Source organism: Misgurnus anguillicaudatus, chromosome 21 (assembly GCF_027580225.2).
Source record: "Misgurnus anguillicaudatus chromosome 21, ASM2758022v2, whole genome shotgun sequence".
Lineage (NCBI taxonomy): Eukaryota > Metazoa > Chordata > Actinopteri > Cypriniformes > Cobitidae > Misgurnus > Misgurnus anguillicaudatus.
The window spans coordinates 26376716-26401816 of record NC_073357.2 but is presented as its reverse complement, the minus strand read 5'-3'; the positions used below and the strand labels follow the sequence as shown (position 1 = coordinate 26401816).

The 25101-nt window shown below is 37.8% G+C and overlaps 1 protein-coding gene across 8 annotated transcripts in view; it reads left to right on the top strand.

The window, feature by feature from the left end:
- The window catches only part of LOC129440115 (phosphatidylinositol-binding clathrin assembly protein), a 73731-nt gene that overhangs the window by 3900 nt on the left and 44730 nt on the right, over positions 1–25101 (top strand). For all 8 annotated transcript variants that reach the window (XM_055199258.2, XM_055199250.2, XM_055199241.2 and 5 more), the window contains exon 2: positions 15967–16109. In XM_055199258.2, coding sequence (XP_055055233.2) covers positions 15967–16109 — 143 coding nt within the window. The remainder of the gene's footprint in view (positions 1–15966; positions 16110–25101) is intronic.

Genomic DNA, 25101 nt, shown 5'->3' with positions numbered 1-25101 from the left:
TGTCCCTGATTGGTCAGCTAATCTGAACGTTGTGATTGGCCAGAATACCTCTGACGTCAGCCGGAAATGTGATGCTCCTTACCATGTTTAAAAGATTCAGTTGGTAACAGGAGTTAACTTGCAGGCTGTGAGTCCAAGCGGGAGGAATTATGACAATGTCGGTCTTTACTACATCACCAGTCCCAGGAAGTAAACTGTTGCCTACAATCCGTGTGTTTGTTGTAGTTCAAGAAAAGGGATTTATGTTGGAAACGATAACTCGCGTCAACGTTTACTTTGGGGTTTGTACCTTTTGCATATCGTTAACATGTACTAATACACACTTACACACCAAAAGAAATGTAAAAACTTGTAGTGCTGCCTCACGATTAGTCGCGACTAATCGTTTGCAGAATAAAAGTTTTTGTTTACATAATATATGTGGGTGTACTGTGTATAATAATTATGTATAAATACACATACACACATGCATGTATATAATTAAGAAACATTTGCATGTGTATATACATGTTTATATTTATATATAATCTATATTATATATAAATATAAATATTTATTATATACATATATTTTTTTCTTAAAATTATACATTTATGTGTGTGTATTTATATAAACATAATTATTATACACAGTACACACACATTTATTATGTAAACAAAAACTTTTATTCTGCAAACGATTAGTCGCGACTAATCGTGAGGCAGCACTAAAAACATGAATCGGACAATAGGTGCTCTTTAACTCTTTCCCCGCCAGCGTTTAAAAAAAAAGTTGCCAGCCAGCGCCAGCATTTTTCATGATTTTCACAAAAGTTTAATGCCTTCCAGAAAATGTTCTTCTTTAAATATATATAAACAATACATCAAATGAAAGAACAGACCCTCTGCTTTAAAAAAAAAACCCTGTTTCATCCTACCTTCATTATTTCTCTTTTTATCACCTCTCAAATATGGGTAGGTTTCTTCAAAAACACCCACTTTTGAGCAAAAAGCTGAGATAATTCCATTTTTGTGAAGGACTTTTGATTGAGATCAGATGCAGAGCGAACTTTAAAACATACACGGAGTTCTCTCATTCTCACGTAAGGCGCTACTTCCACGTTGTATAAGTTGCGGAAGCATTATCCTGGTGGACAATAGCGGTATTGCGGAAATGGCAGGGAAACGTTTTCTCGTAATTGACGAGTTATCTCGTCAATGGCGGAGAAAGAGTTAAGTCAAAAACCACCTTAAGCAAGCGTAAAAGCTTTTTTGCGAATTAAGGGATTTTTATGTGAAATTTAGCATTTCCATCACTCGTTTCTTATGTGATACTTCAAAATGTGCATAAAATTGGGGCGATGGACACCCAGCTATTGTGGAAACACGCAGTGAAGAGCTTTTTCCTCATTTGTTTAATGCCCTGATGTGATAAATATGCAGTTATAGAGGAAAAAATTTCAATATCCTACATAAATCTCTAATGGCAGGTTAAAGTTGTAGGGAAGACGTGTAAAATCAACTTTTTTTCTTTAATAGTTTGATTAAAATTTAATTTAAACCACACTTAATTTTGCGGTATCTAATAAAGTTACTGCCAACTGGCAAAATAGCTCTGCTTTATTTACTCATTAAAGCCATTTTTACTCTCATTTGGTGCTTGACAAATGTTAATTTTGGTCCCTGTCTGTTGTGTTGTAAAACTCAGAAATTACTGCAGCCTTGAAGACGATAAACTCTGACTTGTTTTCTGATTCATCAATGTTTGCAGAACACAGCTTCATATTTAGTCTGGATTTTGATCTTGTGGCTGCCACCTGTTATATAGCACAGCAGCTACAGTTAGTGTGTTGAGTTTTACATTTATTATTTCATACTGGACATTTTGCTTGTATTTTCCTTTTGCACACAGACAGCACTGAGACTTTTACTGAGTCAACAAACACAAATATTGCACCCTGACCTGTATGTGAGCAGTGAGTGGAGTGTTTTTATGGGCTCGGCCTTGCACTGAAACCAATAGGCTTACTGTGGAGCTGTTCCCAGATTGGCTCAAAAATTATCCTGTTACAAATCTCAGCATCAGATGGTGGATCCATGAAGCGTTTTGTGGTGCTTCATAATGTGCAATGCACACAAACTTTTATCTTGATTATGTTGTAGCTTAAGTGTGTGTTTATAGCTTTATAAACTCTCGTTATTCTTTCATTGAATGATGCAGTTCAATTGGCAAATGTCTGTGCATTTTCCAAAAGCCAGAGTACATACTTTGTTTTCCAGTGGACTTATAAAAACCTAAAGTTGTTTTGATGAATACTGTATTTCTACATTGAGTGTTTAAAAAAAATCCTGTATTGACATAGTTTATGATGAGAGATGCGGAGACAGTAAGATATCCTACTGCGTATCCAAACATCAGTGTTTTTTCCTAATTAAACCCGCTGTCATGCTAGACTGAACATCTCAACAAACAGGACATGACCACATGCTCTAGGACTTCTGTTTATAGATGGTTTCATCGGACGCACGTGTGGTGATGTGATTATGCATCCAAGTGGAACTTTACTTCCGGTCTCTGTTTGTTTAATGGTCTGAGTAGTGGCTTAACCGAACTCTGGAACAACTACCTTGTTGAAAATATAAATGTTTTGGTTTCCTAAAGACATGGGGAGACAGTGATCATGGCTTACTGCTATTTGAAGGCAGATTTGGCAGCCTATCTTTAGTTAAGATTGCATACGTTATAGTACACATTTTACACACTAATGTTAGCTAAGTGTAGTTTTTGATACGCTTTAGCAATGATTTCAACTAAGGTAATCTACTTGTTGTTTATTTTGCTTGTTATCATAAATAAACTACTCTAAAAGGACTTTGTTATTATTGATTCTTTACAGAGTTTACCGGAAGTTACGTGTGTTCCACGAAAGCCATTTGTTTATGTTGTTACTAGGGGTGTGACGAGACACGAAATTGGGCTCATGAGAACAAGACGAGACAAGATTTTTACTTTTTTTTTTTTTTTTTAAGAAAAAATCCTCAATGATAAAATAAATTAATGGGAAACTGAATTCACATTATTCTGAAATGTTTGAACTAATCTAGGACTGTCCATAACAATTATTTTGCTAATTGATAATGATATAATAATAAAAATAGACCCAAGTGAGCAATAACCTTTAAAATTACACAATAATGACGATGCAATAATAATTGGTTCCAATAAAGTATCAAAACAAGTGAAACGCATTACAGTAATATGTTAGCCTGGCTAACACCAGACCAGTCTCATAGAGAATGAGACGTGGTCTGGGAACCATATGCTCATTTTCTCATATTTGAGGCGTGGTTTACAAATGCCCAGAGCCGTTTATTGGGCGCTACGAATGTTTATCAAATGCGTCTGTACGTAACTCATAGCCAATCGTTTCAATTATACCAGATGATGTAGAGCGACACAAATTCAAACGTAAACAACTTTTATCAGTACGTATGCACACAGCTGAAAGCTATGCAACTAACCGGTAGCTGTATATTTAATTAAAAAGCAACACAACTTAGTGGCACTGTGACAACCACAGTACAGGCATAATGACAATATGATATTTATAAATACCACTTACCATGTATAAGTTAAATGGACTTCCTCGACGACGATGAATAGCAGGTTGGTCCTATAAAACTCTGTGGCTATCATGTCTTGCCATATCCAAACATGCTTCTTGGAAATGAAATAGTTTAATGCCAAAAGTTGCTCTTTTTTTTTAAATAAACTTCTTTCAAAACTACTTAGAACACTATCTAAGGCTGCATTAAAAAGTAACTTCGCATATGCTGCTGTGTGGGATAAACAAAACTGCTTTGGTGTGTTGCATAGACGTCGTCATCGTCTTGCTGCCCCCTCCCCATTCTGTGATTGGTTTCCTATTTCAGGGGAAAAATTGGTCCATGGTTTCCATGCTAGACTTGCAGCATGAATAAATTTGCGCGCAAGGCAGCATGGGGAAACCCAGGCTAATATTACAGTAATTTAAATTTTACGATGAACTAAATATAATAGTAAACTTTATAATTGTTAATATTCTGTAATAAGACAGTCTTTATGAAGTATGCAGTCTACAAATGCGACCTCAAAAGGATGCACCTTTTGTTTTAGAAACGGCCAGCATTTCACCTCCACGAGGAATCGCGTGACATAATTAATTTCGCGATACACATTTAATCTTGTGAGATCGTGTTGCAGCCCTAGTTGTTACTGCCATAACCGTCTATAAAATAATAATACACCACAATAACACATTAGAATGCAAAAAAACTTTTCTCAATACTGCACAGCTGAAGCTTAAAAATTGGGTATGATTATTTATTGGTTACATGACTTGTCGCCATACAAATTTGCATGGCGTTCACCAAGCTTTCTGCATAACAGAATATTTCACACAGTGCATTGATCCCAGAAAATAAAATTGATAAAATTACCAGAATGTCTTCTGTGTGAATGCAAACATGTGTAGAAACGTGTGCATGACAAACATGTCTTTACGGGATCTTTTACAGAATGTGTGTGAATGCATGCACAGAATATAGAAAATCGATGAACAAAACTCAAATGATCCCAGCCCCAGGACAAATCCCGGACACAATTTTCCGTAATCTGTGTGAAAATTGCTAATGTATGGAGGAAACTTATTGTTCAGGGGTTTGCTTTTTTTATAGCTCAGGAGCTTTGATGCAGTTCTCAGTTATGTTAAATTTAAGGGTCACGTTAGTGTAGTGTTGTCCGATATTCTCCATAGTGAGATCGTGCTGCTGTCAGCACGTGAGATAGGGCAATAGTTTCCTTATTTTTATTTTTTTTAAACTCATTTATCTATGACAAGCCACTGGATTGGTTGACAAAAACATAAGCTGCTTTCTTTAAGGGCAGCTGGCAACACTGTCACGACCGCAACCTTCTTAAACATGATGCCATTAATCTGAGCGCGTCATTGATGTCTGGGCACACTGTAAATTACTTGGGTGGCAGAGAACGGGAACAACCTTCTCAATGGTTTAAAGCCCTGTGTGCATTACAACCTCTCTAGAGTGCATTACAAGCTCAGGTGCAAGGAAATGTCAGAGGGGGAGCACCTTATAAGTTCAGTTGCACGGTCAAGTCCGAACTCACAAGTTCTTTTATGCTAGAAAAAGCATGCAATACGCAATGGTGTCGCAAGTGCAGGTTATGTGAGAATGTTAATGTGAAACCATGATGATGATGATGATAACAATAGCATAATAACCAATAAAAACTTTAATGGACAAGCAAGTCAACTATCATCATGAAGGCAATCAGTGATAGTATCGTCTATCGGCACAACCCTACCTTAGTTTCAGATGTTTTTCTTAAAACAGCAACGTTTGAGTATGGAACTATACAATTGATGTAGGTTGTATATGGAAAATAATCTGGATTTGGGTAAATTTGATAAGAAAGAGTTTTGGCATTTGAGATTTCTAGGTCTTTACTCAGTGAAAATATGTAACATACAGAAGACTAAAGGAGAAGTTTTCCTTTCTTCTGCTTCTAATATCATTGACATTTAGGAGAAACAACTATTTTGTTATGGAGATCTCTGATTTTACTTTCTTATGGGACCAGCAAAAATGGCCCATGCAGGCATCATGGCCCAGACTTTGTTGTAAGTCTAAGGGTGCGTCTCATTTCTCTGTCTTACCCCTTCCCCTTACCCCTTCACCTCGGTTTTGTGCGTTCATGTGAGGCGAAGTGGTGTCTCGATTCTCAGTTTGATCAAGGGCTAGGGCCAAAGCGTAGGGATACATAGCCCTTGAAACAAAGTGTGATAAGGACCACACTTGAAAGAGAGGGGTAAACGTTAACGTAGGAATATCTAAGGAGAGCCGGCATCAAGACGTTTTATTGATGAACGTCGAACTGTCAAGGAGTCGCACAAATGAAAGTACCGTTATTTTCTGCAGTTTAATTGAAATTATATTATGACACTCATGTTTTATGATACTTTTAATAAAATGTTCAAGCTGTTTTAATTGTAATGTTTTCGTTTTGAATCGCTAGTTAAGGCGCTAGCAAGCAGCTAAGTTATGTGCTATTTGTTGAGCTCTGCTCAGGCAATCCATACCACAACCTGAGACAACGCCATCTTCTTTGATTGTCAACGCTTGTCTGTTTACGTAGCAGCCAGTTAGCGGCAAGGGAAGGTGACGCAAATGGTTATCGAGTTGTGTCTCATTTTTTAGACAAACGATCTTTCTTACCCCTTTCCCCTTTACTCGGTTTCAAGGGGCAAGGGGAAGACGAAGACAAAGGGGAAGGGGTAAGACAGAGAAATGAGATTGGCCCTAAGTCTAGAGTGTGTTAGCATTGAAAATTTTGATGTGGACAGTTAAATTAATGTTATGGAGCAAAGATGAAAACCATTCTCATAAACTGCACCCAGCCGTTCAGAATACAGATTACTCTCAGGATGTTGTGTCCACTGTTTCAGCCATCTCTAAAAGGGCAAACTGCTCCAGAGATTAGTACTCTTTACTTATGAACTCATTGTAATTTGTGTATGATGAATGTATAGTATTACTTGAAATGCTTAGAAATGAGTAGAAATAGACTCGTGATTGGCTAAAATTGATAATGGAGGATCTCCTTGAGTAACAGGAGTAAAGTAGTTTTTTAAGAGTGATAAGTGCTGATAAATGTTATTTGAACATCATTCAGTGCGAACACACAAATGCACCACTTGGACATACTGCATGACCCATTACTTCTGTTCGTGGAATGCTTGTAGTGCTGATCTTGACTATTTATAGCTAATGTAAGGGCCTTTGGCTCTTTTTGATAGCTTGTTTTTTGTACCTTAAGAAGAGCCCTTGGCTCCATTTCTGACATCCCCTCTGCTAGACCTGGATCTTTATTTATGACACATCCCAGAGGAGCAAATACTCACATCTTTTAGTTGTACATCTAAACTAAAGATGTGCAAAACAACACTTTTTAAAATTAGCAAAATATAATTAATTAATTCCTATTTATAGGAAGTAGTCAGCGTAATTGCGTAAACTAGCTGTGTTATCACAGATGCGTAATAACAGGAAGCATAGCTCAAAGCAGACAATTTTAAGTCTACACAGTAATTATCATGAGATTTGTCATTGCGGGTGCCCCGGGCAGAGAGTTTAACATCTTTTTTAGCTCACTGCTGCTTTAAATAATGAAATCTATAATAGAAAGACAATATAGTTAAACTTCCTATTAAGTGTGATTTATAGTTCTGTGTTGGACCTGTGCCGTAGCTATGCTGTAGCACTGTGTAGCCTGACGGGCACCTCTTTTAAACTGTAACGACGCGTCATTTCTGTGCGCATATCATGCGCTGTGATTGGTCTGCGAGAACCGCTCCCTCAGGTCAAATGTTGTACGTTGCTGAAAATAAAATGTATTGTGTCCAGTTGAAAAGTTGATGTTTGTATACTCAGACATTTGAAAATAACGCATTTTAGTGTTGCAATGGCAATACCGCAACATCGAAACCGCCAAATTCTGCATGTGTAGTTGCATGTCGATGCGAACAATGACGCAGAAGTTAAAATGAAACTTTTGTGTAGCCTACTGCGTATGTCTGGCACAGATTTGTAAAGTAGCCTTTACTTACCAACTAGCTAGATGTTTGACGACAAATATAGTTGACCATAATTTTTTTTCAATCTTTGCTTAAAGATGCTTAAAGATTTATGAGCGCATATTTGTGCAAATGAACAGCAAGCGCATCAGTGATGCCCGTGTGCACGCTAAATTGTTATTGCGAGAGCGAAACCGATATGGTATTAATTCAGTGTTTATAATGCTAATACTTCAACTTTAACCGAAAAGAATTTTAACCAAAACTTACATTTGCTGTGTCCGAAATCGCATACTGTGACAGTAGGTACTGTATTAGATGAAGTACCTACTCATCGACAGTTGAATTCTATATAGTATGAATATGGATAGTATGAATAAATTCGACGTACTACATTCGCCATGTTGTCGTACATCACGTGACATACGTCGTCATATCATAACAACAAGTTGGTCTTTAACTGGAATGACGTTAAACTAGCACAATTTGCATTTGAATAGAGCTGCGTTACCGTTTTCAGCATTTTTTTATAAATCGAATCCATCGAATGAACACTTCGTGATCTTGCCAGAAATAGTAGGTCATCCGTGTACTTTTCGCCTAATGTTTTTTGAATGCTATGAATTCAGACATACTACTCCCCTCACCTACTGCTTTTCACCTACTATATAGTACTGAAGTAGGCGGTTTTGGACACAGCCATGGTTTTTAAAGTGGAAAGGTATTGTTGAAAAAAGGAATACACAAATTCTAAATAAACTGAAGCGATTGTACATTATTCCGTGTTGTCAATGTCAACATTTAGACAGGATTTCAGCTTTAATGTAGGTTTGTTTACACAAATTTATTGCTACCTGAAGTGCTGATACAGAAGTGAGAAGTTAAAGATCATGCAATGTATCACCACAAAAAGTTATTACAACTTTCCATTAATTGAGTAATCTGAATGAGAATCATATATCAACCGTTTGTGGTCTCCCATTTCACATTGATTTTTCATTTGTCTTTGTGCATAAAACATGTTTTTGTTTTACATTTTCTGATTTTTAATATGAAATTGGGTGAGCTCTGTGTCCACTCGGTTCCTACCAATGTTTGGCTTATATTTTAGGATGAAATTGTGACGAAAGTACCAATTTGATTTGCACAATGTTTTTTTGAATGTGTGCAAAGGATTGTGGGTGATTTCAGAGAACGAAGGATAAGGTTCATGCATTCTTCAAAAGTGGCCGAATGAAGGGCACAAAACAGAATCTGCCTTCGAAGCATTCTTCGGATTGAGATGATGACCCCCGCGTGGGCATCATTAGTGTGCTCACTTTTTAGTGGCGTGGAATTGCCTCTATAAAGATGATTTATTTATTCACTTACAGCAATGAGTTATAAAGAGTTTACTTGATGTGTTGTCTTCACCCGATAATATGCATGTTATTTTGGTCTGTGCTTAACTGCATCAGAGGTAGTGACTTTGAACATAAGTTATTTTGATTTGTGTGACTTCATGTGCAGTATTTATTTAGTATTGTATTGTAATTTTTATGTTGTATAAATTATTGTACATTTTAGTTGTTGTGTCTAAGACATGGCAATCCTCCAAACCAAATTTCCTCTTGAAGACCATAACATGCTCTGTACTGTCTCACTCTCTATTGTGCCCAGGAAAACCCTTCATCATTTTTATTACAATTTTTTTTATAGTTGTCATACTGTACTGCATTTTTTTATTTTCTCTAATCTGAATTTTATTGAATGTTTTATTAATATCTGTATTTGCCATATAGCCACTGACTATATCAAACTCTCAATTAATATGTTGATGTTCTTCCTGAACATGGACCGTACATTCAGGTTAATTCCAGTTGTCAAAAGACTTTCAACATCTGTTTTTCCTGGGTCTTAATCAAGTGAATGAGAAGCGGAATGATCTTAAAGGGGACATTTCACAAGACTTTTTTTAAGATGTCAAATAAAGCTGTGGTTGTAATAAAAGGTGAAAAGAGGGAGAGACAAATAATGCAAGGAATTTAATGCAAGGAAATACTTGTATTCCAAGAACTGTATCACTGAACTCAATGTTCAAGAATCGCATAGGCCTTTTACAAAAATTTCCCTGTCATCAAATATATGGTCCCAAAGTTGATATAAGACCAGCCACGTCTCTCTACACCATCAACCCCAGATAAAAGCTGTTTCCTTTTCTAGCACACAATTCACAATCACAGCAACGAGGCCATCAACACACAGCTGGGAAGGAAATGGAGGGAGATATTTAGACATAGCAAACAAGCTCTGAAAGAGAAATCCAGCTATTTTTAAAAGAGGTCCAGGTTCTCCAGACAGAAGGAGCACAGGCGTTTATTTGAAGAAGATCTTCTCCTTCAAACTAGTTAAAGCAAGCAGCTGCTTATAGACTCTGTGTGCTCATTAAATGCGAAAAAAAATTCTGCTCTTATCTGCAGGTGAGGAGGGTTGGCTTTTAAAGATTTGCTTTTGAGCATATAGAAAGCTCAACAGGTCTGGAGGTGTATATTTTTATGCTGTTTGCAACAATTCCCAAATAAGTTTGGAAAAAATAATGCAAAAAGGGAAATAAAGTGACAAAACGAATAGCTTGGTTCGTTTTACAATTTTGAGTTAATTCAACGTAAAAATATGTGTTAAGGGGACACTCCACTTTTTTTGAAAAATGCTCATTTTCCGGCTCCCCTAGAGTTGAGGATCTGATTTTTGCAGTTTTTGGTGTCCGTTCGGCTGATCTCTGGGTCTGGCGCTGCCACTTTTGGCATAGCTTATCCATTGAATTTAGTTGGACCATTGGCATTGGGCTAAAAAGTAACCAAAGAGTTTTGATATTTCTCCTATTTAAAACTTGACTCTTCTGTAGTTACATGGTGTACTAAGACCGATGGAAAATTAAAAGCGGTTTTCTAGGCAGATTTGGCTAGGAACTATACTCTCGTTCCGGCATAATAATCACAGACTTTGTTGCCGTAACATGGCTACAGGAGGCGTAATGATATTATGCAGTTCCCGAAAATAGTCCTTTACTATTGAAAGTTACTAAGTAAAATATCAAAACTCTGTTTTTTTTTTGCGTGATGCTAATGGTCTAATCAGGTTCAATTGATTGTGCTAAGCTATGCTAAAAGTAGTACCGCCAGACCTGGAGATGAGCTGAATGGATTCCAAAATGGTAAAATCAAATGTTTAACTCTAGGGAGCTGGACAATGAGCATATTTTTTTTAAAAAGTGTCCCTTTAACCTTAAAAGTTGTGAAAAAATGTCAACTAATATTCTTAAGTTTAATTAACTCAAAATGGCAACTGGGTAACTTGGTTTTTAAGTTGAACCAACTTTTTTATGGTGTTGCTGAAACAATAAATGTTGACCAGCCTCAACATCTAGTGCATTATGGGATACTTCTGTGGTGCTGAGGCAAAGGGGCAAGGTTGTGGCCAGAAGGGGTCGATTCAGGTACGGCCAACATCTCGTGAAATATTGCTGGATGAGTGCCATTTTCATCCCAGTCCTACCCCCAAACTTAACCCTAAACCCAATATTTCATGGGATTTAGGCCATAGCTATATCTTCTCTAACCAAAACGGTTTTTATCCTAATCTTACCACCAAACTTAACCCTAAACCCAACGTTCTGCTAGACTTGTCCATAACTGTATCCCCTCTAGCCAGAACCGAGGGGCAAGGAGACCAAACTTGGTATCAGTGATTACAACATTAGCATGACAGCTGTGATGGTTCAGAGGTGAGCACCAGCTATGGTCTACTGGCTTACAGCTGGACAGACTGTTAGGCCACCTGGTGAATTTATATCCTTGTACATACAGCACAGGCTTCCTGCCAAACTTCCCGTGCCTCATCAAAGCTCAATCCTGATTAATTTGTTAGCCCAGCCGCCGCTGAGAATAATCATGCTTTGAATCAAAAGTGCATTCATTTGTAATTTTTCACTTTTGCATCTTGCTTGCTTCAAGTCCAAGGCAGTCACTGCCAAGCAGTTATTGTGGTAGTGTGTATGTTGGAGCGAAAACTCGTGGATATTTTAAGCTTCTGTCATCTGTGACTGGTGACAGGCTCGGTCTGGCGTGGAACGTTCCAAAGGCTTTGTTGTGTGTCAGGCTAACAATAAGACAAGAGGATGACCTCATCGCTTCGTGGCCGTTCATTTGCTGTGATGTGATGACATCACTGGGTCATGGCTTTCTGTCACACCTTGGATTTGTTTTTCACTGCTGCAGCTCATTTCATGCATCGGTGCGCACACCATATAGAAGCGTGCAGGTGTATGCGTGTAGAGGAAAACGTGAAAACCGATTGTCTGTCTTGGTGAAAGAGTGTTAGACGGTTTATTTAAAGGCTGCGGTGTGAAAAGCAGTTTTTTCTCTGGGGCTTTTTGGGAATCTGTGTGCTGAGTAAGTAACACACAGAAGCAGTGTAATGGAGATAATCTGAGATTTGAGGAATGTGTGCATTGGTGCTTGGTTTTTGCAATGGCCATATTATAACACATAACAGATTGTGATGCATTATGACTGTGATTTAAGCTGCGGCAGCGAAACACTGCGAAGGATCTTTGACCACACATAAACTTAATGCGGCCTTAGACTTCATTAGGGAAAGAAAATGAAGTGAGAAAATCAATTCAAAGTGTCAACGCACAAAATCTGAGTATAAAAAATCAGGATGGTTGTATCGGCATATCCCCTAATGTGCAATGTGTGAATCCATTGTGTAGTGTATCTGCAGGGTTGTATTCAGCCTTACATTCCCTCTACTATGCATTGTCAGCTGTTGATGCACAAGAATGGCGAGTTTAGCTTTTTCTCTTCTGTTATTTGCACCTCTCTCAGTCTCTCACCGTTTAAGACAATGGACTTTCTGATCAATATCGTCCAAATGTGTTCTGCTCAATCTGATTAAATCAGCACATATCCTCTCTTCAGAACCAGATAAATTTCTCTCTTTCTCCCCCTCCCTCCCAAAGGAGCCAATCAGATCGCAAGCTCTCCTCCTGACCGTCGCTGAAAACAAGCAAGAGCGAGAAGAGAGCGAGAGAGCTGCCGTGGTGCATTCCAAGGCAGTGTTTTATTCTTAAATTTTTTTTTTATGAAATTAGAAAAAAATAAATGAAACTAAAATTTATTTATATGATTCCAAAACGATATCAAAATAAATGTAGATTTATAATAGTAGCTTGAGCATGTGAAGATTTAATAAGCTCAGAAAAGGGATAATGGGTCAGTACTCGTATTTTGGGTTAAATATTTAAATATCTACTGTAGCTAGGGCTGTCACGGTTATAAAATTTGTCTGATGGTTAATTGGCTAATAAATTGTGACGATTATGACGATTAATTGCTTGTTTCAGGACTTTGGCGATTAGGGTTGGGCGATAAACCGGTAGACATGATTAACCGGTAAAAATTTGTCAACCGGTAGAGATTTTTGACTATCGTCTCTATCGAGGTTTCGCGCCCACGTCACGCTCCTGTGCGCGTTGTCATAAAAACGTAACGTTTGTACACGTATTTGAGCACCGCAGTTTTAAAACAAGTTATTTTAGGCCATTGAAACACAAACAACAGATCTATATGCGTGCGCTCTTTCTGTCTGTGAGAAGCACAAGCCGCGTGACGGCTGCTCTTTCTGTTTGTGAGGAGCGCGCAAGTCGCGCAACCGCTGCTCATTAAGCTCGTGAACATTTTCCCCGATTTATTGGCCTTAAATACATATATGCGTCAAATTTCCGTTTTATTTCTTTGACATTTAATTATCATACAATTTTTGTTTGTTCATGAAATCATTTTCCACATTGTTGTGATTATTTAAATTAAATATTTTGCAAGGTTTACCTGGCAGTAAATATTAATAAACAAAACACATATTTATTTATTTATTTAAAGAATATATTTAAAAAAAAACTGAAAATTCTTTATATGAAATAAAGTAAATGCAATAAAGTGTCTAAAAAAATAACTGAAAATAAAAATGCGATCAAAATAAACTGACTATACCAGGGGTGCGTTTCCTGAACAACGACGCAACTCGCTGCTGAACCAACATAGTACGATGCTTAGTTGGAGAAACAAACTACTGCATAGTAACTTTGTCGCACATTCGTCATTTGAACAATGTTGGTTTAACAACATAGTTGATGATTTCATATGGGAGGTGAAGTACTAATTAATCCGTGCAAATCGTTTAATGTGATATTATTGCTGTAATAACATATATTGCATCGGAAGACTGATTTTGTTATCGTGATTTAGTTATCTGTTGTTTATTTTCAGGATATTTAATTCACACGCAATTTCCCTCTTACGTCACTCCTTCCCAGGGATTCCCCAGGATCTTAAAGCTCGTAGACCTGCGCGAATGCGTGGTTTCAAATGCAGTGCTTTAATTCTGTTTAAAAACCTAAAGACATAAAATACAATTTTAATGTAGTACAATGTATCATTCTAAATATATGTTTTTTGCTTATTTTGTTCAAAAGCATGATCAACGTAAGTCTATATATGATAATAACAAGGAATGATGCTTCTAATCACAGGTGAAGAGCTGTCGTTCAAACCACACAAGTTTGCGATGCAACTTGCGAATATTCGTTTGAACTATGGTTTCGGGAAACACCAAATCGTTGAATTTTGTCAGTAACGACGAAACTTACGACAGTAGTTGGCTACTGATGCTTTCGAGAAACGCACCCCAGAACAGGCCTTAAAATAGTAGCCAAACATGTCTGTAGTGGCTTTAAAAAAATATAAATTCCTTACAGATCCTTAAGAATAGCATCCTTCACTTCCCTAAATTAGGAATTGCTGTTTTGGAAATGTATGTTTTACCTGGCAGTACATACTGCTTATCAAAATTTTGCAGCATTTCTTTAAATGATGTTTTTCCACTGTATTGAATGACTTTGGATTTATCGCGTTACACTATCAGTTAAGGAGCGCCATCTGATACTGTCTCGTTTATACAGGCGCTGCAGCTCCCCCTTGTGTTTTTTATAGAGATGTGCAATCATTGCGGTGATCTGAAATCTTTGAGATGAGGTCAAACTATTGCGACGATGAGACTATGAGACGATTATTTAATCATTGTGACAGCCCTGATTGTAGCGCAAATCATAATGGAATAAAAGAAAAAAGGTTGTTAAACCTGTGAGCATAAATTCACCAAGGCGTTTACATTCGATGTATGTTTTCAATTGTTTCCAATGAAAGCACTGCGCTTTGCTCTGCTTTTTTTCAGTGATCAGCACCAATCGGCCAAAATTAATTGGAAGGGCTCAACTCGTCAATGTCACTTTTCACTCATCCGTCCAATCACAGTGGAGGAGGGGCGGGACGAATGTCCAGTCGCATCTTACAACGGTTAATAAACAAAACAGAAGTATCATAGCAACCAAAACGCTCAGCTTAAAAATGCTGTCAAGCGCCCGCAGTCGGCGTTCGCCTGGCGTTTTCAGCCACGGTGTACACGCCCTTCTAAAGTGATCAGTCTCACAATTTTTTCTTCTAGCACAACAGCTGTGTGTATTTAAATTACAGTGCTAAGGCAGATTATCTACACAAAGTCTTGCTTCCATGCTTACTAATGCTTACATCTTCAATTCATGTGCCAGTTGTACCTCGTCGACACGCTATGAGTGTGTACTTCATAGACCTATAGCTCATAGTAGTGCACTGTCTGTTTTGCCGGTTTCTTGTGATTCATCATCAGACTCCTATAGGGAGCTGCACTAGTTTAGAGTTCCCTATTAGAACAACAGACAGACCCACAGGGCCAAAAACCGACAGATACTAAGTCGTCGTCTCCCTCATTACCTGCTCTGTGTGTCTCAATGTGTGAAAAGATGTTTCTCTCAAGGGAAAGGAAAAAGAGGTTTGTGTTTGAAGAACAGAAAAGCATGCAGTGGGCTGTAAAGGGGGAATGTCTTCATTATGCAAACAGGACAGAACAGAAACGAAAGTTTTTGAGACTCTGATAGGCTTTGAGAGAGGCTGCTTACGGATTGCAAATCTGGGATGCTGCTGCATATTTTAGGAGGCGACTCTCTTTGGATCTTCCCTCCGTGTGCATGTTGCGTAACCGAATGACGTTTAGAAGCCTGTCTAGCCGTCATTGTATTATTATTTGAGATCTGCTTCCATTAGCACTCGCTGTAGATGTGCGCTAATGCGTGTTTCATGCAACGTGAGCATCTTCTCAGCATGTGTGTCCAATGCTGTGTTTATTGAAAAGAGACTTGAGACATCTTGTGTGGGAAGCACTGAATATAAGATACAGCGATTCAGCGACTGTTGCTGTAATATGTGTCATGTGTGTTTCAGATTTGATTCACTGCACCAATGAGATGAATGTGAACGTGCCCCAGCTGGCCGACACTTTGTTTGAAAGGACCGCCAACAGCAGTTGGGTCGTGGTCTTCAAAGCTCTCATCACCACACACCACCTGATGATGTATGGAAATGAGGTGAGTATTCACAAACCTCCTCTGATCAGTTTCTTATAAATTTCAATAGGGTGATTCTCACAAAATGCGGACTTAAAAGGTGTCCAGCATTTTTTTTTAAACCATTGAAGGCAATTTTTTTGCACCTATAAGATTAAGGTCTGAACTTACTTTAACCATTATTTTTAGAGGATTTAAAAAATATTTCCTATAGAATTATTTACATTTTTTAGATTATCATTATTAAAAAATTATCATTACCGCAACATGATATTATATTAAATATATGCATTTACAAACTCATGTTTCGGTAATGAGAACTAAAAAGTTGTCTAGGTACTATGACAAACAAAATATTAGCTTTTTTTTTAATGTTAGTTCCTTGAGGGCTTAAACGATGATTGAAAATTGTTGCAGAGTTTGAGAGAATTTTTCTTGACACATTTATATTCCTTATTATTGTCTCTACATTTACCAATGATCACCAAATAACACATGTTTCTTTACTCTAAATGTTCATAGTATAACATGTACTGAAGCTTTTTATTTTTTAGATTTTTTAATTATAAATATTTCCATGTCAAAGAACTAAAATCCAGACATTGCGGTAATGAAAAATTTCCCCTAAAATGTTGAAAAAAAAATTGGTTTGTATGATGTCATTTGAAATCATGTGGAAAATAGTACATGAAGAGATGCTTCTAAATTTGATACTCTTACTTTGCATTTACTTTTTTTATCAAAATGTTTCATGACACCACATAAGTCTAATTTCGCGAGAATCACCCAATACTCTTTTGGGTTACATTGACGGTTACAAAAGTACTTTTGACCCTTTAATTGTGGCCAAAATAAAACACTAGTCTAAATAGGCAATTCTTCAAAAAATTGTTTGTGCTTCATTTATAACAATGATGACCTCAGATTGCAAAAATTCATGCACATTGTTTATTTCCATATAAAACGGTCCAAGATTGCAATTAAAAATTTAAATATTTTTTTCACACTTTCATTTAACAAATAATCTGTGTCTCATGTATACGGGAAAAAAGCTAGCTAACTTAACATACAGATTTGTGTCTTTTTTCTATTATCTTTGGGGGCGGGTATATAAAAAATGTTTGTGCCTTTGTAAAAGTCTGTATCTGATAAATACACTGTGAAACTATGAAGCACACACATGCTAATGATATATGATGTGCGAGTTTATAAGCGTCCCCACTATTTCGTGCATGCCAGCAGAAGACCTATATACATTCAAGCACATGCACACCCTACTAATGACAAACAGCGTGTAGGCGAACATGACACATAAACACGCTGATGATGTATACATTCAGAAGATGACCCAGATGCGCACTGCCCTCTTAAAGGAGTAGGTCCCCGAAATATAAAAATTGTGCAATTTGTCCCAAATCTCATACTCCAGAAGTAAAAAAATAACTTCACGCAGGCTATTTTCCCCCATGCAGTGACAGTTCAGTGACCACATCTGTTATAAACAGACTGAATCTTTAGCTCTACAGTAGCTCTCGAAAACTGGTGCCTGTGGTGCAGGTTTTACATTATAATGTTTATCCACTAGACATTAGAACTAATGATGTTTGATGATGTTGTTTTCCAACTTGCGCCATATTTGATAGCTAAGGCAGAAAAGAAGATTTTCTAAGAATAACGACTTAAATTTCGGTTTGATTCTGACACAAAGCTGTCGCATACAAATGCATTATATTACCAAAATGTATCGTTTCCTTTTGCTATGCACTTGCTTTTTTCTATGGATCCTGCAAGATTTAGTATGTATCTCTGCTCATTTTATGTACACATCCAAACTCTTTGCATGTGTCCTTGTGAATTCACTTTAGCTATAAACTAAAAAGCCCTTCACTATGTCCTGAGCTCACCAGTGTAGAGATACTGTCCTTCAGCACACCCTGTTCTGCGGCATGACAATGCACTAATCAGCCAGGGGTGTTTTTTTGTTATCGGTGGTGAACGTCTGGTCCCGATTGGGTTTGGTCTTAATCCTTTACCCCGTTATGGCTTCTAACAACAAATGTTCGATTATCACTGTCTGTCGACGAGGAGAGACGTTTGGAGGACATTTGTCTTGTCAGCAGTGGCCCTGCGAGAGGGCACAGGAAGGACCAGAGATAAGGTATTGTTGATAAGGGCGTGTTCGCTCGCACGCGTTTTGTGTGAATTGGAGAGGAAAAAAGACAATGTCAGTCACTGATGAGCCAGATACCAATTTGCTTTAGTGACATCACCGGGATTGTTGTTGTCTGAAGAAGAGATTAAGTAAAGGTGGCTTCGAAAATTGCTGCCGGTGAGGTGACTTAGGACTTGGGTGAGGGATAGTCGGAGGATGGTTTTGAATTTTAATCACCTGGTTCATGCCGGGTCACAATGGACAAATTGGTTGCAACGGGATACCACTTCACTTGCTGTTCATCATCTTCAGTTGCCGAGGAAAGACTAAGTGGGCGAGAAGACTGAGCTAATATTCAAGATAGAGAGGGTGTGTGTGTGTATAAGGGAAGTCCAGTGGGATCTGGTTAACAGTGGAGACTCTGATAAAGGTTTGTGTAATATAGATAAATAACCTCCTGCTGATATATTTAATGAGACTTGCCTCAGTCTGCTGAGAAATATAAGAATTTAAGTCTCTTTGGTTTCATCATTTACTTTCTGTCAATACTTTTTGAGCTGAGGCAATACACAAAACAAACAGTTGCTCAGCTTCAGAAAAACAGCCGTGTTTACCAGAAGATCAAACAGCGGTACTACGCAATACGCTGCAGGAGTTTGATTTGTTAAATTTGTCATTTACTCTAGTTTTGAACTGCTAATAACATTAGTTTAGAACAAGGGTTCCCAAACATTTCACGTCACACTTAACCCTAATAAGACCCTTGGGGTCAATTCTACCCCCAAGCCACTTTTCGTTAGTTAAAATACATGGTTCCCTTTATCTCGGTGGAATAAGATTTTGTGACTTTTCCAGATTATCTGTCAAGGTTCATATAAAAAAACTGGGCTTGATTCGGTCGTTCTAAAGAGGCGTAAAAAAATTCACTTAATTAGTCCCTTTAGGGGTAAAAATGACCCCAATTGAAATGAATGGGAAATGCAAAAAAATCATTTTTTTATTTTTATTTGTAAAAAAATCTATCCATCCAGAATAAATCTGAAAATTTCAACACAGAAAGGTAGGCCTGGTACTAGAGCACAAATGTATCATAGAAAATACATGCTCAATCACACACACACACAAACAGACACACACAAACACACACACAAAGGTATGACTGCCATAGAGACCATTTCTTATAGAATTTGGCAAAAAAACAGCTACAAATGCAAAACAAAGATGTAAAATACTTACACAGGTGTGCGCACATACACACACACATGCACAAACACACACTAACACAGACTCGCACACAAAGACACAGTAAAACTTTTTTATGTCGTTTCTAATGTTTATATAAACATAAATTCACAAAATGTATCACTAAAGTACTGATGTTGAGCAGTTGGCCACATTCAGTGAAATGAATAGGTCTCTATGGGCATCTGCTGGTCGAAGGGATTTATTTCCTAAACTGTAACCATAAAACTGTTTTTTTCTAAACACCAAATGGCTGAATTCAACACACAACATCTAGATCAATATCTAAATCAAATTTAGATCATAATTTATGTGAATTTTTCATAAAATGTGTTTTTTTTCAGGCAAGCTAATGGTGTAGTCCAGGAATTGAGTGGTAAACGGGTATAAAAGTACTTCATATCTCCCAAAACACAGCATTAATGTATAGATGGGAAGTAAATGAAAAAAAAAGTATATATTATTTGTATTATTAAAAGTATATATTTTTTGTAATCACTCTTTTAATCTCTGGGGTCACTTTTACCCCCAAGGAACTATAACCTATACTGGAAAATAGGGGCTTATGAGGGTTAAACAGGTGTAATATTTCCAGGGCCCCACCAATGTATAAAAAAAAAATGAGGGAAAACAGATTTCTTCACTTTTATAAGAGAGTAGTTTTCCTTGTCATTTTATTAAAGAAATGTCAGATTTACTGCAATATCCAAATGTATTATAGTGCCTCATATCAAAATCATTGTCATTACTTGTGATTAGTTGGACTAACTGTTTCTGTGTCATTCACCACTAGATCCAAGCAACTTTGTGCGATCCACCTTATCCCACTGTTAAAGTAGCAATGCACCATAAAACTGCACATAATTTCATAAGCAATCCATAATAAAACTATTGTGTGCATTTAAAAACAATGAAGCACATGCCACTTTCGACCGCTTCTGTCCTGAATACTTTGAGGCGGTGGTCTGCGAGACTGTGGTCTGCGAGACTGTGGGCGAGTCTCTCCACTGTCATTTAAACGCGAGCGGGAGTAATGACGGGTTTATGGACGCAAACTAATATTATGTCAGAGTCTGCTGCTTTTGTTGTAAGTAAACATGCTGCACAGTGTTTTGTACATGTATATGTTAAAGCTTTCTCTGATATTTCAGCGCAATTGATGAAATAAGATCACGGAACTTTAACACGCTTGCAAAATGATACTACGCGGAGATCAGCCGCTTTAGTTTTATCAATGAAAGGCTAAAAATAGCACTCGAACACATTCAACCACATGTGCGTTTACACTACAAAAGCAATCCAATCGAAAGGGTTTTCGACTACCTCTGAATGTGGTTGAAAGTGGTCGAAAGTGGATGAGCTCAAAACGTTTTGAACACCGTTTACACTTTGCATTAACGTCGTCCACTTGTGATCCGATCGACGAAAGCGCATGTTAATGCCAAGTGTAAACAGCCTGAAAGAGCTGCACATGAAAAGTGTTTGTTGGAATTCTTTTAAAAGCTACTTCAAACTACAGCTGTCACATTACTAATGTGATTTCTATAGAGAAATAGTATTTATGGTACATTTACACGGGGTGAAAGCGTTAAATGGACAATAAGTAGGATTTTTCCCCATCTACTGGTGAAATTGTATTTTGCATTCAAACGAATAGTGCTCTCTAGCACCTCGCTTTTCCAAATGTGTGTTGCAACTACGGTAGCCGTTATGTACTCACTGATCTCCTTGTCCGTTTCAGCTGGTTCACGTGTTCTGGATGAAAATGTATTGCAGTAGGCTAGTGCTTTTTGTCCCTCTCTGCTATTATAGTTTTTCAATATGGCGAAATGACATGGAAGCCTCCTTGGACTTACCCGTTCAATGTAAATAAAGAGAAGAAATTCTAAGCTTACAAAGATGATCATCGGCAGAGGTAATTTGACACAAATGAGGACATATTTATGAATAAAGACATTGATTTTGATTAATAAAACACTTAAAAAACTACACATTGTCTCTTAACGCTTCTCATTTACCTTTAATGGGTGATGTCATGCGTTGCCAAACGGAATTGTGGATCTGTCAACTTCGCGCCACTTTTTTAATGGAAAAAATGTATTTAATTATACACATATAAACCAAGTATCCAGGTCATTGAATGGTGATGTAATTAACCGCATGAGTTTTATCGCGAAGGAGACAAGCAAATATATTTTACAGACATCCTCTTAAGAGACAATTACCATCCAATAGGGATTTAGTATGACTTATGTACTGGAATGTAAATATTCCAAAGCCATCCAACTGATTTAAAATTAAAATGATATCAATATTCAATGTTAGCCTTGCAAATATCAGCTTACACTTACACATGGTTATGGCTAATAGAACTAAATTTAATTAAAATAGCATCATTTAAATGTTGGTCTGTTTATTTATACAAAGCCGTCATATCTTCAGAAAAATATAGCAAATGTAAAAGTTGTATAGACTTATTTCATTGTGCTTTTGACAGCCCCAACATTCTTTCAATTTTTTGCTTCATTTCAGAAAGAAAACCATATGTGAACCACAAGATGAGGCTAATTCTGACAGCCCTTTTTAATTTCGAGTTGAAATATTCTTTTAAGCTACCCGTCCTCCAAATACTGACCGTGCAGCTGTGTCTACTGAAATATGTATTAAAGGGTTTTTTTACTGGACATGGGTGTGAAACGGGGGGAAAGTGGGTCTGTTTAACATTCTGGTCGTGTGCTGACTTTTGAGGTCTCTGCTGTGTCGGGTCTGTTTGCATAATGGATGTTGTTTGTGAGTGATGTGCGCTAGCTAAGGTAATTATTACCTTTATGAAACATTCTCACACTCCCCTGACAACTCTTTCCTGCTCTACCCTGCAGGCAGGAACTGCAAATCTGGGCTGAAAACAAACAGCTGGTGCTCAGTAATTCATATGAAGGGGGTATGGATAAGCAACTTGTGGGAATTGGTGACTCAACTTGTTGGATTGGACCATTCAGATTTTTCAGTTTCGTGTTTGACGATGTGGCACCCATAATGCTTTGTCACTTTCTTCTTCACGGTTGTAAAATGCCATAACTTGCATTCCCTGCCCATTAGATGTTCAAAGATTCTGCGAGCGTTAAAATGCGCGTGTAGTCGTAAATTTCAGCACTTCATTAGCTTTGTTCAGCGCTTGAAGTTTATTTCTTTGATATGACAAGCGCTGGGTCGGTCACCCGTTTCTATTTAACATTCTGGCATGGATTTGTTTTCATTTCTTCAGATATGACTCCAGCACTTTTACTCTTATGAAAAGAAAACGGTTTGTGTTCGGAAAAATAATTGCCATCGAACTACACGCCTCCTCTCGAATCCCGTCATTATCTTTTTGTGCTCGACGATTTTCTTTAAGCCTTTGTTTTTTTTAAACGGCAGCAATTGCTCAGGCTGTATCCATAGAAACATCAGATCACGTATGGAGCGAGAGAGCGAAGACCAGCAGTCTATGTGTTATCAGGGCATCATCACGCAGCCTATTTACACATGTTCCCTGCAGAGTTAGTGCTCTCTCTTGTCACATGCACACACACAGTCTTGTAGATTTCACGTACAGGTTACAATGGTTCTCGATTGGCTAAACGCGAACGAACCCAATGCTGAAATCTTCCCTCTGTCTGAAATACTGCGTTAATAGCAGCTGGTTTGTTTAGGAGAAAAACTCTCTGCCGAAGAGCCTCCTGCCTTAATAATAAATGACGTCTCGCTCTGACAGTGCTTGAGGTTTGTTCTCACATTAATTATTTGCTAAGCAGAGAATGCGGGGTCCGTCTTGCCCTATCAATCTAAATTTTTCTCATCCTTTACTTCTGACATCCATTTAAATATGCCCTTCCATACCTCAGCAATGTAGAAACGCATTTGGTGCAGACGAACAGGATTCGCAGACTCCATCGAATTAGTAATCTATATTGATCTGTGCTCCGGAGTAGAATGGTATTCTTTGCATTTTGGTGCTCACGTGGTCTGCCATTTATTTTCCAGGAGGTTTCTGTACAAGGTTAAGCGACAGTGCAAGAAAGATAGCACACGCTCTGCACTTCTGCCATTCTGGGATTTTTCGTCATGGTCTGAATGTGTTACGTCTTACTACGAGTGTACTCGCATGCACTATCCAAACAAACCGCACCTGAGGGCGTTTGACCTCCAAAGCCTGATTCGTTTGACTAGTTTGAGTGCTCCGTACCCGGGCACGGTTTGATTAATCGGGCCCTGGCCTGATTGCAGAGGTGGGCTCGGGCACAGTTCACACACCTAGAGCCTGTTCAAAAGGTGAGATGTCAGTTGTGCGACAGTCATTCAACTTCATCTGCTGAAACCTTCTGATGCGTGTATGTGAACATCTGAGCGACAAACGATGGATCAACTTAGCAATATGATGGGAGGGCGTGTGTCATTGCGCCCCAAGCGACTCAAAATAGAAGTCACAAACTTAAAGGGGTAGTTTACCCCAAAATGATAATTTTATCATAAACGACTTACCCATGTGTCGTTCTAAACCACCAAGTGCTCCATTGTCTTCAGAACACGTTTAAAGATATTTTTGATGAAAACCGGGAGGCTTTTGTCTGTCCTATTGACTTCAGTTACATTCACAATCCATTTCCCAGAAAAGAACAAAAGACATCGCCAAAATGGTGCATGTTCCATTAGTCGTTCAATAATAATATTATTACGCGAAAATAATATTATAAAGCGATAAAAACACTTTGGTGCGCAAAGAAAACAAAACGAACGATTTTATTCAACAATTTCTTCTACTCCATGGTTGTTCAGTGTGCGTTCACGACTAAACTATGTGGCATGCTGCTGACATCACCTGTTGACGTAGTTGCCAATGTTTTTTCCACTTTTTTTAAAAAGCATTATGCAAACATTGTAAACAAACTTAAACAGCTCGTACAAATGCGCAAATTACTTGCCAGCGTATTCTGTGTCTGTACGCTGGCAACTACGTCAGCAGGTGACGTCAGCAGCATGCGGCGTAGTCTGCTCGTAAACGCGCACTGAACAACCAAGGAGAAGAATAAGTTGTTGAATAAAATCGTTCGTAGGGCTGGGCAAAAAAAAAAAAGATTTTTCGAAAAACCGTTTTTTAAAAATGTGTTCGATTCAAAATCGATTCTCAAAGAGCAGAATCGTTTTCCCCCCCCATATTTATTTCCGCAAACATTGAACGTAAGATTAACGTTAATCTAATTACTAGTCTTCTTCACTATATATCACTGTCTTTTTTGCCTTGCACGATGTTACCAAGGAGCGAGAGGCGAGCCTGTCATTCATTCAGTGCTTAAAATGGCGGTTTCAGGTGCTTCATCAACTTTGATGCCACATTCACATAAAAAGTCAGAGGTATGGAAGCATTTTAGATTTTGCAAGAAAGATGACGACGTGGCTTTTAATTTCTTTTTATTAATTACCCACTTATAAACTGCTGTTCACTGTTCTTTTTTATTAATATAGTTTTTTTATTAAGTCTATATTCATTGAGTTGAATCGAGAATCCAGTATGAAAACCGACACGAGAACCGGAATCCAAAATTGAACCGAGAACCGAAATCAAATCGGTTTGATAGCCTG